General features: G+C 48.9%; 2 protein-coding genes across 11 annotated transcripts in view; one reads left to right on the top strand and one right to left on the bottom strand.

The window, feature by feature from the left end:
* Nucleotides 1–1,683, top strand: part of ERI3 (ERI1 exoribonuclease family member 3) — a 122,344-nt gene extending 120,661 nt beyond the window's left edge. For 8 of the 9 annotated variants that reach the window (XM_023535081.1, XM_023535079.1, XM_023535080.1 and 5 more), the window contains one exon: nt 1,153–1,683. In XM_023535081.1, the coding sequence (XP_023390849.1) occupies nt 1,153–1,182 (30 nt within the window). In that variant the 3' untranslated portion in view covers nt 1,183–1,683. The remainder of the gene's footprint in view (nt 1–1,152) is intronic. The other variant, XM_011367556.1, reaches the window with a different exon arrangement.
* Nucleotides 1,684–2,114: 431 nt separating this feature from the next.
* DMAP1 (DNA methyltransferase 1 associated protein 1) lies at nt 2,115–13,707 on the bottom strand. Of its 2 annotated transcripts, none has more exons than XM_011367549.2 (11): nt 13,600–13,707; nt 13,274–13,419; nt 12,674–12,765; nt 12,214–12,409; nt 4,182–4,340; nt 3,885–4,052; nt 3,463–3,648; nt 3,229–3,300; nt 2,863–2,935; nt 2,445–2,740; nt 2,115–2,234 (listed from the first exon to the last, which is right to left on the bottom strand). In XM_011367549.2, exons 2-11 carry the CDS (start codon nt 13,376–13,378, stop codon nt 2,175–2,177), a joined length of 1,407 nt encoding a protein of 468 aa, XP_011365851.1. In that variant the 5' UTR covers nt 13,379–13,419; nt 13,600–13,707; the 3' UTR covers nt 2,115–2,174. The 2 variants fall into 2 exon arrangements, with proteins under 2 accessions (XP_011365851.1, XP_011365852.1); XM_011367550.2 differs by having other exon boundaries at nt 13,616–13,676.
* Between the last annotated feature and the right edge of the window lie 1,676 nt (nt 13,708–15,383).

Genomic DNA, 15,383 nt, shown 5'->3' with positions numbered 1-15,383 from the left:
CGATGTACAATACTTCTGCCATCACAGCATCGATCCCATGAGGGTTGGTGGCGGCCGAATCCCTGGTTATGGCCCGGAAGCATGTATGGTAGGTGGGAGAGGGGTGGGAGGAGAGGCAAGGGAAGGGATGGGAAGCTGTGGGCAGTGGAATAGAAAAACCCAGCCACTTGGGCCATTTCTGTCCTAGGCTTACTATAGTGGGACAAGTTCTGGCCCATATCAATGATACTGAGGCCCTAGCGTACCTGTTCCTGTAGCCACCACGGTTCTAGGACAGTTTTGAGCATGGAGTTTCTTATGGGAACCAATACTTGTGAAACTGCTGTGACAGGGTCTGGCAGACAGACATATTTAACTTGAGATTCAGCCAGACAAGGCGAAAGCCTGACCAGTACCAGCTTTGAGCCTACTGGGGTAGGAGAGGCAGGGCTTGGGCTGAGGTGTATCCAGTAGAAGGCTGCTGGCCACGGTGTTAGGGGATCACAAACCTGGACCTGCTCCACTCGTCTGGGAATGCACAGGAGCAGATGCCCAGGCAGGTTGCTGTTTGAGCACATAAGCCAGCGGGGCGGTCTCAGGGCAGGTGTTGCCCAGGGCCCTGGCCCAGCAGTGCCAAGGCTTGTGCCTTGTCACCAGTGATTATTGCCTGGGCCACATCTCCCACATACATGCAAGTGCTGGCAAAGTCACCCTGGCCGTGGGCGTGATGAATGGCCGCACAGTAATGAAATGGAGACATCAAGGCGGGTGGCGGGAAGACGGAGTGTGGCGGGCGGGCCGTCCCCATGCGGCAGCAACAAGAAGGATCGCCCAGCGGCCGGGGGCCGTCAAGGGAGAAATTACACATTTACTCTGCCTTTTTCTTACTGCGACGGCGCCCATATATCACTACTGGGGCCGGGGCGGGACACGCCGGCCAATTTCCAGCATGAATTATGGGACTGAGAAGCATTGAGACCAGGCTTCCTGCCGGGCCAGCATCACCCAGGCCAACTTGAAGCTGGAGATGCTGCTCCCAGGGAATGGGACCCCTGGTTTAGTCTGTGGCTCCTGAATCTGACCCTGCTTCCCACCCCGACCCCTGTAAGACCACCTATGGACGTGGAGGGGAAGGATGGGGCCCATCTAAATGTCTTCTCTTTCTCTTTTTAGATGACTGCAAGAACATTGCCAACATCATGAAGACACTTGCATATCGAGGCTTCATCTTCAAGCAGACATCGAAGCCGTTCTGATCGGCTGAGGATGGGATGGGATAGGACAGGGTAGCTGCTTGGCCCAGCCCAGAACCCTCCTCTCCCTCACCAGAGGGGAAAAGGGAGAGTGGCACAGTTCTACATCCAGAGTGTCCCCCAGCCTGCCATGTGGGCTAGTGCCCTAGGTAAGGGCTTGGCCACTTGGCCCCTCTGGAACAGACACTTTGTGCCCCCCGCCCCCACCCCTAAACCTCAGCCCAGTATTAGCCCCTCCCATTGTGGGCCTGGGCTAGGGCGACCCAGGTACTCACCACCTCCTCCCTGGTACACAGGCTTCTACTGGGGCCACCAAGCCCCCCTGTGCCCCCTCCCATCCATAGTGCATGGTGTGCGGTGCCCCCAGGGCTCCAGGACAGGTCAGGCCCCACCCTGTGTCCACCCCATCCCCGCTGTGAACGTGCCACTGAATAAAGTCGGGGAAACGAGGCCTTGTGTGTGTGTGTGTGTGTATGGACCAGGTGTGCTGTGCCTGACACTGTCAGAAGCATAGGGCTTGGAGTGTGTTCCAGACTGCTCGGTGCTCAAGACCACCAGTGTGGTTGGTGGTCACTAGAGTAAGTGCCTGTGATACGCGCACTGAATGTGCACAGGGCCATGGGGCCTGTCTGAGCATGAGGCTCTTTGAAGCTGCTGGTATCTGAGGCCACTGCTGTTCGTGAGCTGTCGGGTGTAGAACCGTGGGTGTTCCCAGGCACACGTGTTTGGGCAACACTGGCAGTGGTTAGTGGTTAGAGGGCTGCTAAGGGTCTCCATGCAGGCAGGCCCCAATGCTGCCCCCGTGAAGTGGGTGTGGTGACCCCCTCCTGCCCACCCTCCCAGCCAGGGCCATCAGAAGTACTGGGAAGGAAAAGGAAGCAGTCCAGTCCAACTCAGCAGCTCTATTTACATAGCAGCATCGCCCATAACCCATGTGGCCCCTCACGGTTTCTTGGCTTTCTTCACAGAAGAGGAGCTAGAGGCCGATTCCCGTCGCTTCCTCTGAGGAGACACAGAAGGTGTTGAGGTCAGTGGCCCATGAGGCCTGATTCAGGGAAGGTGATGCCCACTGGCCGGCCACTCACTCCCATCTCAGAACCCCTCAGGGTGACAGTTCCCACTGCAGACACTAGAGGGAGTGGAGCCTGTACACACATATGCGCCACTCACGTAGGGCCAGTTTGTACTCTCCCAGCCTGTACTGGCTCTTACCGAATTGGGCGTGAGAGGTGCGCCCACCACGTCAATGATGGTGTCCTTGGTGGAGTCAGAGCCGAGACCAGGTTCGGGTACTGCTGACTCAGCAGAGGCTGGGGCAGGGCCCGATGCTGGTGTGGCAGGGCCTCCCAGCACACCAGCCCGTGCCAGTGCCTCGTGCCGGTGCCGCAGCATCTGCAGCTCGTACTCGCAGTTGGCACAGGCCTGCTTGAGCTCATAGAGCAGCACCAGGTCACTCCGCAGTTCGTTGAACATGTGCACCAGCTCCTCCGTAGGTGTGGGGCTCAGCTCTGCAGGTGGGTGGGTACAAGGCAGGGCAGAGCCAGGGTATGATGGAAAGAATTGCCCTCCCCCTGCCTTTATCCACAGGCTCAGGTAGGTACATCCCATGGAGCCCAGCCTCCACACTCACCCACACCCAGCTCCAGCAGCATCTGTTCCAGGGCCTTGATCTTCTTCTGTCCCACAGAGCTTGGCAGCTTCATCTGCAATGACCCAGCAGCTAAGCCCTCTCCCCCACAAGCACCTTAGGATGAAGGGACGCTAAAGGCAGTGGGGGAGTAGAAGAGAGATTAACCCCAGGAGACAGCTCTGAGTCAGAAAAGGAAATAGCAAGTGGAATATAGTAAAAGTTGTGACCTCGGCCTGGCCACATCTCCCTGAGGTCATCTCTACCTGCGGCACATGGCACCACCTCTCCTATTGCTCCAGCCCTGTGGCCTGCACTCAGGCTGCAGAGTGCCTAGGGCCCACATGTTGAAGGAGGTGACACACGTACCCGCTGGCTCCGCAGCGTGACACCTGCGGACTTGAAGTCTGGAAACTTGATGCCTGCAGTCTCAGGAACGGCCTGGGGGAGAAGGAGTTATGGAGACCAAGGTGTCACAGGGAGAGAGCCCCATGTTAATCCCAGCACGCTGCTAGTTCTGGGTGTCCTCAGAGCCCTCTGCTACGGGTCCTCTGTGCTAAGTGACCCCTCCACCCTGAGCTGAGCTGACGTAAGTCCCCACACCGGCTTCTCGGCCTCCTTTTTCTGGGGTAGCTTCTTCTTGGGAGCCTTGCGTTCGGTGCGCCGCTGCTCTGCGGTGGTGTCTGCCGCCGTTATCAGCTTCTGCAGGTCCTGACTGCGCTTCTCCCGCTCCTTCTTCCGGGCCTCGATCTTGCGCAGCTCCTGCAGCAGGTACTCCTCCTCCGCCACCTGGGAGAGTCAAGAGAGAAGTATGTGAAGGCACACAGGAAAGTGAGGGTAGACGGGGGGATGAAGGGGCACTGGGCTGTCTGTGAGGGAATCTGAGATGGAAGAGATCATGAGGGAAGTGAAGGGCTATGGAGGGGCACACAGGCACCAACCATTGGGGGACCGGAAGGGTTAGGGAGTTGAGGGCAGTGGGTTTGGGGGGCACGGAGGGAGAGTCTGTGGGGCTTAGTGCTGACCTGCTCTGGGGTCCGGTTGTAGAGACGCTCCAGCTGTTCCTTCCGCCGTCGTTCATGCCCAGCATCAAATACTGGCATCTTGAGATCTGTGCCTGGCACAGCCCGCACATTAGCAAGCTTGGCACAGATGTGGTAGTACCGCTCCTTCAAATCCTCCACGGAACGCTTCTAAGGATAAAGGTGGGGGGCGGGAAGAAGATGGATGAATACTCAGAGGCACGTGGAAGGGATTGCATAAAGGTAGTGGGCCTACCAGACCTGGGGGTTGTGCACACGTGCAAATGCACAACAGCTCACCTTGAACTGCTGGTGGTCATACCGGTCATGGATAACTACAAAACGAAGGTCAAAGCGGCGACTGAGGTCGAAGAGGTGATCAGTTTCTGCCTTAGTCCAAGCGTCATCATGAAGATACAGCTGGTACTCCTGCTCTGAATACACGGGTACTTGCACAGTCTGTTGGCACAGAGGGACAGAGTAGGGGCATGCCCATGTTGTGTCATGTCCAGTGGGCTCCAGCCCCCTATGACCACAGCCCTTCCTATTTATTGCCAATCTTGAGCTGGACAAAAGTGAATCCTCTCCTAGGGCCCTAAACAGGGCAGCCTGCAGGTGGTGTTTCCAGAGTGAGGAAAGAAACTATCTGCTTGACCAGAGGCCCCGGCAGGCTCTAGGACTGAGCCTGCCTCTGCACTCACTTCCAGAGCAACGTCACCATGCTTCAGCTCCAGAGCCCCAGTAATAGCATCTATGTTTCTGCCCCCATGGTTAAGGTGAGGGACCCACGTGTAAGAGCTTCTGCAGAGTCCAAAGGTCAACTCTGGAGTAGGGCAGATGGCTAAATACTGGAGAGAAGACTAGGCTCCCCTAGTCTATGGAGCACACTTGTCTGAAGCACTTCTGCCACCCAGTGGTGACAGCGAGACTTGTGGCTTCCTCAGAGCTGGCCAAGGTCACATACATAGATACAGAAAAGGTGCCTGAATCCTATTCCCCTGCCCATGCCCCTGTTTCCCCTCTCCCAAGTCCTGTCCCCAAGACCTCCCTCGGGGACAAACTGCACCATCTGGGTCTCTGAAAGGAGTCAGTGCTAAGCTGGACCAGGGAAGTTTCTTTTCTCTATCAAAGACCACAGTGGCCCTGAACTTGCTCTCAAGACTGTTAATTCCAGCAGCCTCTTGGACATCTCCTGCTGGAGGTCCCACATATATCTCAAACTTAATATGTTCAGGTGACAGGTGTTAACTAGACTTATTATGATCATCTTTCAATATATACAAATATCAAATCATTGTACATTTCAAATAATGTTATGTCAATTATACCTCAGTTTAAAAAAACTAAAAAACTTGGTATGTTCAGTACTACGCTCATCATCTTTCCTGAAACTTAAATCTCCTCCAGTCTGGATCTCAGTCACTGTCACCATCACCCAATTCAGGTGCCCTTGCTAGAACCTGGGAGGCATCTTTAAACTCCTACTTTTACCCTTGACCCCTCCCCTTCCCCAAATCTGTCGCTTTTACCTCCAGAGTCTCAACTACAACATCTCAGTCCAGATCACACTACCACTTGCCTGGATCAGAAAAACAGTCTCTCATGGTATCTCTGCCTCCATTCAACCCTCCCCCTAGCAATTCTCTATCTGCAGCCAAGATGGGATCTCTCTGAACCGTGCTGCTTAAAGGACAACCTGCAGACCAGTGCTGTTTGCAACTTGTAATTACTGGTGTATGGTAAGTATGGAAATTGAGAGTAGGCATTTAGAAACCTTTATAACGATTTTGCAACAATTATACACTGCTGAATCTAATATGAAGAAACATGAACTTGTATTTTGTCTTGTAATTTTACTATCCTTATCAATCTGATGGATTGGAAAAAAAAAATTTTAAATTCCTTCACTACTAGAATGTTACTCGGACATAAAAAAATGAAATTTTATCATTTGCAAAGACATGGATGGACCTAGAGGGTATTATGCTAAGTGAAATAAGTCAGAGAAAGACAAATACCATATTTTTTATATGTGGAATCTAAAGAACAAAATAAATGAATAAAACAAAAACAGACATAAATACAGAGAATAAACTGTTGATTGCTAGATAGGAGGGATTTGGGAGGGTTGGATGAAAAAGATGAAGGAATTAAGTACAAATTGGTAGTTACAAAATATATGTGGGGATGTAAAGTACAGCATACAGAATACAGTCAATAATATTATAATAACTATGTACTGTGCCAGGTAGGGACTAATGAGGAAATCGCTTTGTAAATTACATAAATGTCTAACCACTATGCTGTACACTTAAAACAAATATAAAATAATATTGAAAAATAAAGATAAATTCCTTCACCAGATAATTTGAGAAGCAGTTTTAGAGGCTTTTTTTTAAGCCTTTTCCAAGGATCCCTACTACTCTAAAAAGTGCCTTCTAGATCATTTGCATAGTCCTCAAGAGCAAGGGTTGTCTAGTTTACTTTCTACCATCAGGGTTCAGCACAGGGCCCAGCACTCTATAAATAATGAATATTTACTGAATCAATCAATAGATACAGGGGTGGAAGACTTCTCTCTCTGCAGCCATTGTCCCTCATGGACCCTAAGTTCCAACCAAGACTAACAGTTTCTGGGACATACCAGACTCTCCCGATCAGCCTTTGTTCTTGCCTGAAATGCCTTTCCACTTCCACATTCCTTCTACCTAGATAACTTCTCATCCTCTTGATCTCAGTCAGGCATCATCTCCTCTGAGAAGTCTCTAGTTTCCCAAGCTTGGTTAAGTATCCCTCCTATGCATTTCAGTTCCACTTAATTAAAAACAGTACTCAGGAACTGTGCAGCTAGTCCTGCTCTCAAGGAGCTCAAGGTCAAGTGAGGGAGCCATTCATTCATTCAATAAATATTTATCAGGGGGCTGCTAGACTTATGCTGGGGACACAGTGCTAAATAAGATGGACAAGGGCCTTATTCCCAAAGCTCACAGTCCAGCTGAGAAAACAATTTAGTACAGAGTGGCGAGTTTGATGACAAAGGTAAGCCTAGAGTGTAATGAGTGACACTTGAACCAACCTAGAGACAGGGTTGGTTAGCACGGAGGTAAATGCAGCCTAGTTCAATCTTAAGGGTCCTGCTCTGAATACACGGGTACTTGCACAGTCTGTTGGCACAGAGGGACAGAGTAGGGGCATGCCCATGTTGTGTCATGTCCAGTGGGCTCCAGCCCCCTATGACCACAGCCCTTCCTATTTATTGCCAATCTTGAGCTGGACAAAAGTGAATCCTCTCCTAGGGCCCTAAACAGGGCAGCCTGCAGGTGGTGTTTCCAGAGTGAGGAAAGAAACTATCTGCTTGACCAGAGGCCCCGGCAGGCTCTAGGACTGAGCCTGCCTCTGCACTCACTTCCAGAGCAACGTCACCATGCTTCAGCTCCAGAGCCCCAGTAATAGCATCTATGTTTCTGCCCCCATGGTTAAGGTGAGGGACCCACGTGTAAGAGCTTCTGCAGAGTCCAAAGGTCAACTCTGGAGTAGGGCAGATGGCTAAATACTGGAGAGAAGACTAGGCTCCCCTAGTCTATGGAGCACACTTGTCTGAAGCACTTCTGCCACCCAGTGGTGACAGCGAGACTTGTGGCTTCCTCAGAGCTGGCCAAGGTCACATACATAGATACAGAAAAGGTGCCTGAATCCTATTCCCCCGCCCATGCCCCTGTTTCCCCTCTCCCAAGTCCTGTCCCCAAGACCTCCCGCGGGGACAAACAGCACCATCTGGGTCTCTGAAAGGAGTCAGTGCTAAGCTGGACCAGGGAAGTTGCTTTTCTCTATCAAAGACCACAGTGGCCCTGAACTTGCTCTCAAGACTGTTAATTCCAGCAGCCTCTTGGACATCTCCTGCTGGAGGTCCCACATATATCTCAAACTTAATATGTTCAGGTGACAGGTGTTAACTAGACTTATTATGATCATCTTTCAATATATACAAATATCAAATCATTGTACATTTCAAATAATGTTATGTCAATTATACCTCAGTTTAAAAAAACTAAAAAACTTGGTATGTTCAGTACTACGCTCATCATCTTTCCTGAAACTTAAATCTCCTCCAGTCTGGATCTCAGTCACTGTCACCATCACCCAATTCAGGTGCCCTTGCTAGAACCTGGGAGGCATCTTTAAACTCCTACTTTTACCCTTGACCCCTCCCCTTCCCCAAATCTGTCGCTTTTACCTCCAGAGTCTCAACTACAACATCTCAGTCCAGATCACACTACCACTTGCCTGGATCAGAAAAACAGTCTCTCATGGTATCTCTGCCTCCATTCAACCCTCCCCCTAGCAATTCTCTATCTGCAGCCAAGATGGGATCTCTCTGAACCGTGCTGCTTAAAGGACAACCTGCAGACCAGTGCTGTTTGCAACTTGTAATTACTGGTGTATGGTAAGTATGGAAATTGAGAGTAGGCATTTAGAAACCTTTATAACGATTTTGCAACAATTATACACTGCTGAATCTAATATGAAGAAACATGAACTTGTATTTTGTCTTGTAATTTTACTATCCTTATCAATCTGATGGATTGGAAAAAAAAAATTTTAAATTCCTTCACTACTAGAATGTTACTCGGACATAAAAAAATGAAATTTTATCATTTGCAAAGACATGGATGGACCTAGAGGGTATTATGCTAAGTGAAATAAGTCAGAGAAAGACAAATACCATATTTTTTATATGTGGAATCTAAAGAACAAAATAAATGAATAAAACAAAAACAGACATAAATACAGAGAATAAACTGTTGATTGCTAGATAGGAGGGATTTGGGAGGGTTGGATGAAAAAGATGAAGGAATTAAGTACAAATTGGTAGTTACAAAATATATGTGGGGATGTAAAGTACAGCATACAGAATACAGTCAATAATATTATAATAACTATGTACTGTGCCAGGTAGGGACTAATGAGGAAATCGCTTTGTAAATTACATAAATGTCTAACCACTATGCTGTACACTTAAAACAAATATAAAATAATATTGAAAAATAAAGATAAATTCCTTCACCAGATAATTTGAGAAGCAGTTTTAGAGGCTTTTTTTTTAAGCCTTTTCCAAGGATCCCTACTACTCTAAAAAGTGCCTTCTAGATCATTTGCATAGTCCTCAAGAGCAAGGGTTGTCTAGTTTACTTTCTACCATCAGGGTTCAGCACAGGGCCCAGCACTCTATAAATAATGAATATTTACTGAATCAATCAATAGATACAGGGGTGGAAGACTTCTCTCTCTGCAGCCATTGTCCCTCATGGACCCTAAGTTCCAACCAAGACTAACAGTTTCTGGGACATACCAGACTCTCCCGATCAGCCTTTGTTCTTGCCTGAAATGCCTTTCCACTTCCACATTCCTTCTACCTAGATAACTTCTCATCCTCTTGATCTCAGTCAGGCATCATCTCCTCTGAGAAGTCTCTAGTTTCCCAAGCTTGGTTAAGTATCCCTCCTATGCATTTCAGTTCCACTTAATTAAAAACAGTACTCAGGAACTGTGCAGCTAGTCCTGCTCTCAAGGAGCTCAAGGTCAAGTGAGGGAGCCATTCATTCATTCAATAAATATTTATCAGGGGGCTGCTAGACTTATGCTGGGGACACAGTGCTAAATAAGATGGACAAGGGCCTTATTCCCAAAGCTCACAGTCCAGCTGAGAAAACAATTTAGTACAGAGTGGCAAGTTTGATGACAAAGGTAAGCCTAGAGTGTAATGAGTGACACTTGAACCAACCTAGAGACAGGGTTGGTTAGCACGGAGGTAAATGCAGCCTAGTTCAATCTTAAGGGTAGACAGAAGTGAATTGACGAGGGAAGATGTTAGTGGGAATCCTAGGCAGAGGGGGCAACACAAACATAATAATGAGAGAGAACAGCCTAATGTGTGCGGGGTTGGCAGTTAGGGACATGTTAGGGAAACAAGGGAGAGACAGGGAAAGGCGTAAGAGTCAGCAGCGGCCAGCTGCTGCAGGCCTTGTGTGCCCTGCTAAGGAGTCTGGAGGGTGACTGGAGCCAATATGGTTAGTTTTAAAGAGAAGAGTGAAGTGGTCATGATTCTCTTTTGGAAAGACCACCCTGGCTGCAGTGAGAACAGACAGGGTAAAACAAGAGCCTGAGAGACCAGCTGGCAGGTTTTAGAAATAATTGAGGTGAGAAGTGAAGAAGCCTGAACTAAAACAGCACAAGTGGAAGGTAGAGAAAACGACACAGACTTGAGGCTTTCGTTAAAAACCACAGGACTTCCTGAATGGATGTGAGGGGTAAGGGAAGGTGACTCCTGTGTTTCCGACTTGAACAAGAGAGCAGCTGGGGAGCCACGGACTAAGAACGGGACTCCGAGAATAAGCAATATTGGAGAGATGATTAAGTTCACTTAACTCTGACTTCATTCTCTACCTGTAGTCACCATGATCTTCCTAAAACTGAAATTTAATCTTGACACTACTCAAAATCTGTCAGTAGCTACCCAAAGACATCAGGGCAAAGCCCAAATTCCTGAGCCTGACTGCCAAGCCCTGCCTGACCTGACTCCTGCTGACTGACCTCTCAGGCCTCATCTCCCACCATGTTCTACCTTGAGCTTTAAGCTTCATTAACAGGGAAGTGCGCACAGCATACCATACATATGATTGCTTTTTAAACTTTGCTCATGCTGTCCCCTCTGCCTGAAAATAAAACAACTGCATTCTTTTCCTAATATCGTCTGGTGAAATCCTTCAATACTCAACTCAAGCTCTGACTTTTCCAGGAAGCTTCCAGGACCTTCACGTCCTTCCAAAATAGCATGTATCCCACCAAACTGTAATTGCCTGTACCTTCCCCTCTCTCCTCCTCAATATGGAGAGTTTCTCAAGGGCAGATACTGTGTCTGATTCATTTTTGTGCCCTCGATGACTAGGGCTTGGCTTGGCATGGAATAGTATTTACTAAATGCAAAATGGACATTCTTTTGTCTTCACCTCGAATTGTCTCATCCAGCCTTCCCTCCCATTGCCTCAGATGCCTCACCTCTCGTTGTCCTTTCTCAATCTTACATCTCCAGCCTCTCCTTCCACTGGACCTGAGGAGCCTAAAGGTGGTGGTAAAATGGAGGAAAACCAGGCTTGGGGCATAGGGGAGAATGCTGGGTCACATCTGAATGTGCTGAGTCTGAGAATCCTGTGAGCCATCAGGGCTCTGCAGGTCCAGTTAGATATACTGGGCTGACAGGAAAGTCAGGACTTGGGAGTCCTGGGTTCAAGCCTCTAGTGCTTTCAGGCTGGAAGTCTAGGTTGCTCCAGGCTGCAGGGAATGAGGCTATACTGTATAGTGGCTTAAACAATGGCCTAGGCAATCCCAGCCCATCCTCTCACTGGCTGGGGAGTCTGGGTAAGGCTCTGCACCATCTGATTCAGTAACTAGACCAAGGATAATTCAGCTTGGACTACGGTGCCAGCAGAAGATGAAAAAAGGGAAGACGAGGTTTATTATGGAAACAGAATCCATAGGATTCACTGATTATCACTGAGGTTTAGTTCAAATGCCACCTTCTCAGAGAGGTCCTTCCTGACCACCCTATCTAGGTGAGGCTACCCCTATACCTATGAGTTCACTCTTTATCTCATTTCATATCCCACTCATATCCTGCTTTCATTTTATTGATGGCTCTTACCTGAAAGAATCCAATTTATTTGCTTACATGTTTCTGATCTGTCTTCACCTACCTTCTTTGTCTCATTGTTGATGAAATATAGAGCTAAGGGAGAAACTAGGTTGAGAATGATTCCCAAGTTTCTGGTTTAGGCAATTGCGTGGATGGTGGTACCATTCACTAATATGGGGAACAGGTTTGGGGGTAGAGAATAGAGAGAACCTACTTAATCTAAAGCATTTGTGGGGCATTCAGGAAGAGATGTTAAGTAAATGAATGGGTATGTGGGAACTGTTGCTCTGGATTGGAGATATTGAGCTGGGGTCAACAGCAGACAGAGAGTAATTGAAGCCACAGGGTAAATGAGAAGCTAGGGAGAAGGTACAGAGTGTGAAGGGTAGAGCACCTAGGATATAGCTCTAAGAAATAATGACATTTGAAGGGCCAAGAGAAGCCACCAAAAACCAGAGCAGGTCCAGGAAAGGACAGGGTCCCACCCTGCAAGTATCCACAACAAGAACTATGCAGGTAACCATGGTTGAAACGAAGGCTTGAGCATGCCTCTAGAGCCTACCCTAGGATACTGGAGAGCTCACACGAGTGGCTCAGAGTGGGTGGACAACCTTGCTCTATGTCCAAATGGTGGTGGCTCACCTTATTGAACCTAGCAAAGGGGTAATCTTTGCCCTCCTCAGCTGCCCGTCGCCAGTGGAAGAACATAGCTCCATCCTTGCGGGCTGGGTTGGTGAATGGCATCCACTTCCAGGGCCGCACCTTCTTGGAGCCCAACTTGGCCTTCACTGTGCGATAGCCTTGACCAGTGTCACTGGGCAGAAGTGGGGGTGCATCCCTAGGAGCAAGGTTTAGGGAGGTGAAAAGTTAAGAGTCAGAGGTGTGTAGAGAGCCTTTGGGCCCAGGTTGCTGATCTACCCTAGAACAAGTAAGTTAGGTTCTGGAGGGAAAGAGCTGAGCTCCTCTTGCCTCCTACTAAGCGAGCAGGAGTCCTGGCTGGGGAGGGAAGGCAAGGTAGAACTGACAGAGAAAACTAAAAGTTGGGAACATGCAGGTGGGTCAGAGACCAGAGTTTTGGGGGAATTGGGGTTTTAATACTTACTTCTTGTCAGAATAAAGCAGTGCATAGACCTCCCGGTGCATGCCCTCCGGCCTCTTGAAGGTCAGTGTCTCGGAGGACTTCTTGGACTTTTTCTGAGGAAGGAAACCACAGGAGAGGAGCCACAGGCTAGACTCCTTTCCCTGAAAATTCTTTATCCCAGCTCAATCCCTGAACTAGCACCTACAAGTACAGTGACACATACACTATGACAAATAACAAAGGCACAGAAACTCACTCACAGGGGCACCCCTAGTCTGAGCAGGTCATTTCCCTCCCCACTCCTGCCTCACCTGGGTAGAGCCCTGACCTGTCAGAGTAGAAGATACTTTCCCACCATCTCCCAGAATGTCACACTGACTTGGTGTCCCTACCCCAATATTCTACAAGTGTCACACTCTCTTGGTCGTCTCATCTCTTCTCATCATTTCCAAGTTGTCCCACCTCCTCAATCCCATCTCATCAAGGTGACACATTTTCCGTCCCGTTATGTCACACCTTTTACCGCCCATATCTCTAGAATTGTAGCACCCCATCATCTCCCTCATCTCTCGTCCGTTGTCACCATTCCCGCTACCCAACACTTTCAAGCACTCCTGTTACCTTGTCCGGGTTGATAATGTCCTTCTTGCTGATGGTCCCAGAGGCTGCATCCCCCTCTGGGCCCCCAAGTTCTAGAATGTCCCGCACATCTGCGCCTGTAGCCATCGTGCCTGAGCGGGGAGCGCCCCGAGGTCAAGGGTCAGTGCCTGAGGAGGGATCAGGCTCAGATCAGTGGGCAGAGCCACTTCAGCCCAAGTCGAGTCGGGGTGAAGAACCAGGCCGCAAGGAGGAAGGTGGCCCAGGTCAGGTCAGGGTTCTGCCTGTGTCCCGCCACTTGGGTCTCCCTAACAGCCCCATCTGCCTCCTAAGCCCCAGCACCTCCGCACCTGGAACCCTCCGCACCGAGCACTGCAGCCCTCCTATCCCAGCAAAGCCGCGGACAGAAACTTCCGGTAGTGCGCATCACACACGCGGCCGACAGGAACACTTCCGGTCTGTGCTTAGCGGAAATGGAGCCGTTCGGCAACCCAGTGTGAAAACTACTGACCGCCCGGAGCTTGTCACAGTCCTTGGCTCCCACCAGCCTGCCGGTGTTCGCGCGGTACCTGCTTTCTGGCGTTTTCTCTCTACATTGCTCCGTTGCATTTTAGGCAATGGAAAGAAAGCGCAGAGCTTTGTGATCTTGGAAGTTGCTTAATTTCTCCGAACTAGTTTATTCATTTGTAAAATGGAAATTGTAATGTTACCTGCATAAATGAAGTACCGATAATTCATGTACAACATGAACACGGTGCCTGGCACATTTAATTTTTTTATCACATGAATTAATGTTATTAACTTCTCCGGTTCATTAAGTGCTGAGTATGTACTAGGCAATGTGCTAAGCGTTGAAGATGAAAAGAGAAACTAGGCAAAGCGGAGCTACCCAGGGGGTTGCCAAGATGGAGTGAGGTCTCGACCCTCACTTGCACCACCTTTGAGGGAGGAGTCTGTGGGTGGGGACCACTTGGGGCTCTCCTGGAGCCCAGCTTTCTGGAACTTCAGCAGTCCAGGAGCTAGCAGCATTAGTGTGTATTACAAAGAGGACCAAGAACACAGCCCCAAGCAGGGAGCAGGTGGAAAAAGTATCTCTTGAGGGAAAAAAACTCGCTGAACTCGCTGAAGAAAGAAACTTGTAGAAGAGGAGGTCCTGAAGAAGGACAGAAGGGACAGTGGAAACAGCTTCCAACTTCAGCTTCTGCAAACCAGCCTGCAAACATGAAGGACAGCATGGGGGATGGAGTAGGACTTGTTAAGGCATTGAGACCAGACCCCAAGCCAAGGCCTGCTAAAGATCCAAGCAAGGACCGAATGAGCAGACAGTCCACACAAGGTGGCTATCAATGTTATCAATGTTGTAGGCTGTTCTGACTTGTAGGGGACAGGGACATTAGCTGCAACCACAAGCCTAACTAGACCTCAAAACTTTGGGGAATTGGGCCTGTTCCTGAGGCCTGATTCCTGGGTGAATCCTCTGAGCTTTAAACAGTTTCTGGGGGAAGCTAGGGTCTTGCAGCAGAAATTGCCCACAGGGTGAGGGATCGTCCTTGGAGCCAGAAATGAACAGAGCAGTAGGGAAGGGTCCTGCACTTCTGCCTGAAACACTAGACTCCACTTATAGCTAATTCACTGTGTAATTATTTGTCTAATTCCCTTAGTAGACTCATTTTGGGGAGGACAGGACATGGTACATAAATGTATGTATTCCAGGCATTGTTCTAGGTTCTGGGGATATGGTGGGTAAATGAGAAACAAATATCTCCTGGTGGGACTTATATCTAGTGGAGAAAGAGAAACACTGAGCAATAAACAATAAAATAGTGTAACTTTTGATAGTGACAAGAGCTATGAAAAAAAATAAAGTAATAGGATGGGGGGGCGCTACTTAATGTAATGTGGTCAGGAAAGGTTTCTCTGAGGAACTGAAATCTGAGCTGAGGCTTAAATGATAGAAACAGCCACAGAATACCTAGGGAAAGAATGTTTCAGTGCAAAGTACCTAATATGGAAGAAACTATATGTTGAAGGGACAGAAAGCAAAAAGAGCAGTGTGGTGGGTGTTGGGTGAGGAGGTGGAGAATAAGAAGACTTGAAATCAAGGGTAGGCATTGGAGGCCATGGTCAGGACTTT

This window comes from Pteropus vampyrus, unplaced genomic scaffold (assembly GCF_000151845.1).
Source record: "Pteropus vampyrus isolate Shadow unplaced genomic scaffold, Pvam_2.0 Scaffold135, whole genome shotgun sequence".
Classification (NCBI taxonomy): domain Eukaryota; kingdom Metazoa; phylum Chordata; class Mammalia; order Chiroptera; family Pteropodidae; genus Pteropus; species Pteropus vampyrus.
The sequence above is the reverse complement of the archived record's forward strand: the minus strand, read 5'-3'. Positions and strand labels throughout refer to the sequence as shown.

Excerpts from the sequence above, each read along its gene's own strand:
- DMAP1 (XM_011367549.2), bottom strand. The coding sequence starts at position 13,378 with ATGGCTACAGGCGCAGATGTGCGGGACATTCTAGAACTTGGGGGCCCA. Across the intron at positions 12,766-13,273 it reads ACATTATCAACCCGGACAAG|AAAAAGTCCAAGAAGTCCTC; the intron begins GTAACAGGAGTG and ends TTCCTTCCTCAG. Across the intron at positions 2,936-3,228 it reads TCACGCTGCGGAGCCAGCGG|ATGAAGCTGCCAAGCTCTGT; the intron begins GTACGTGTGTCA and ends GGGTCATTGCAG.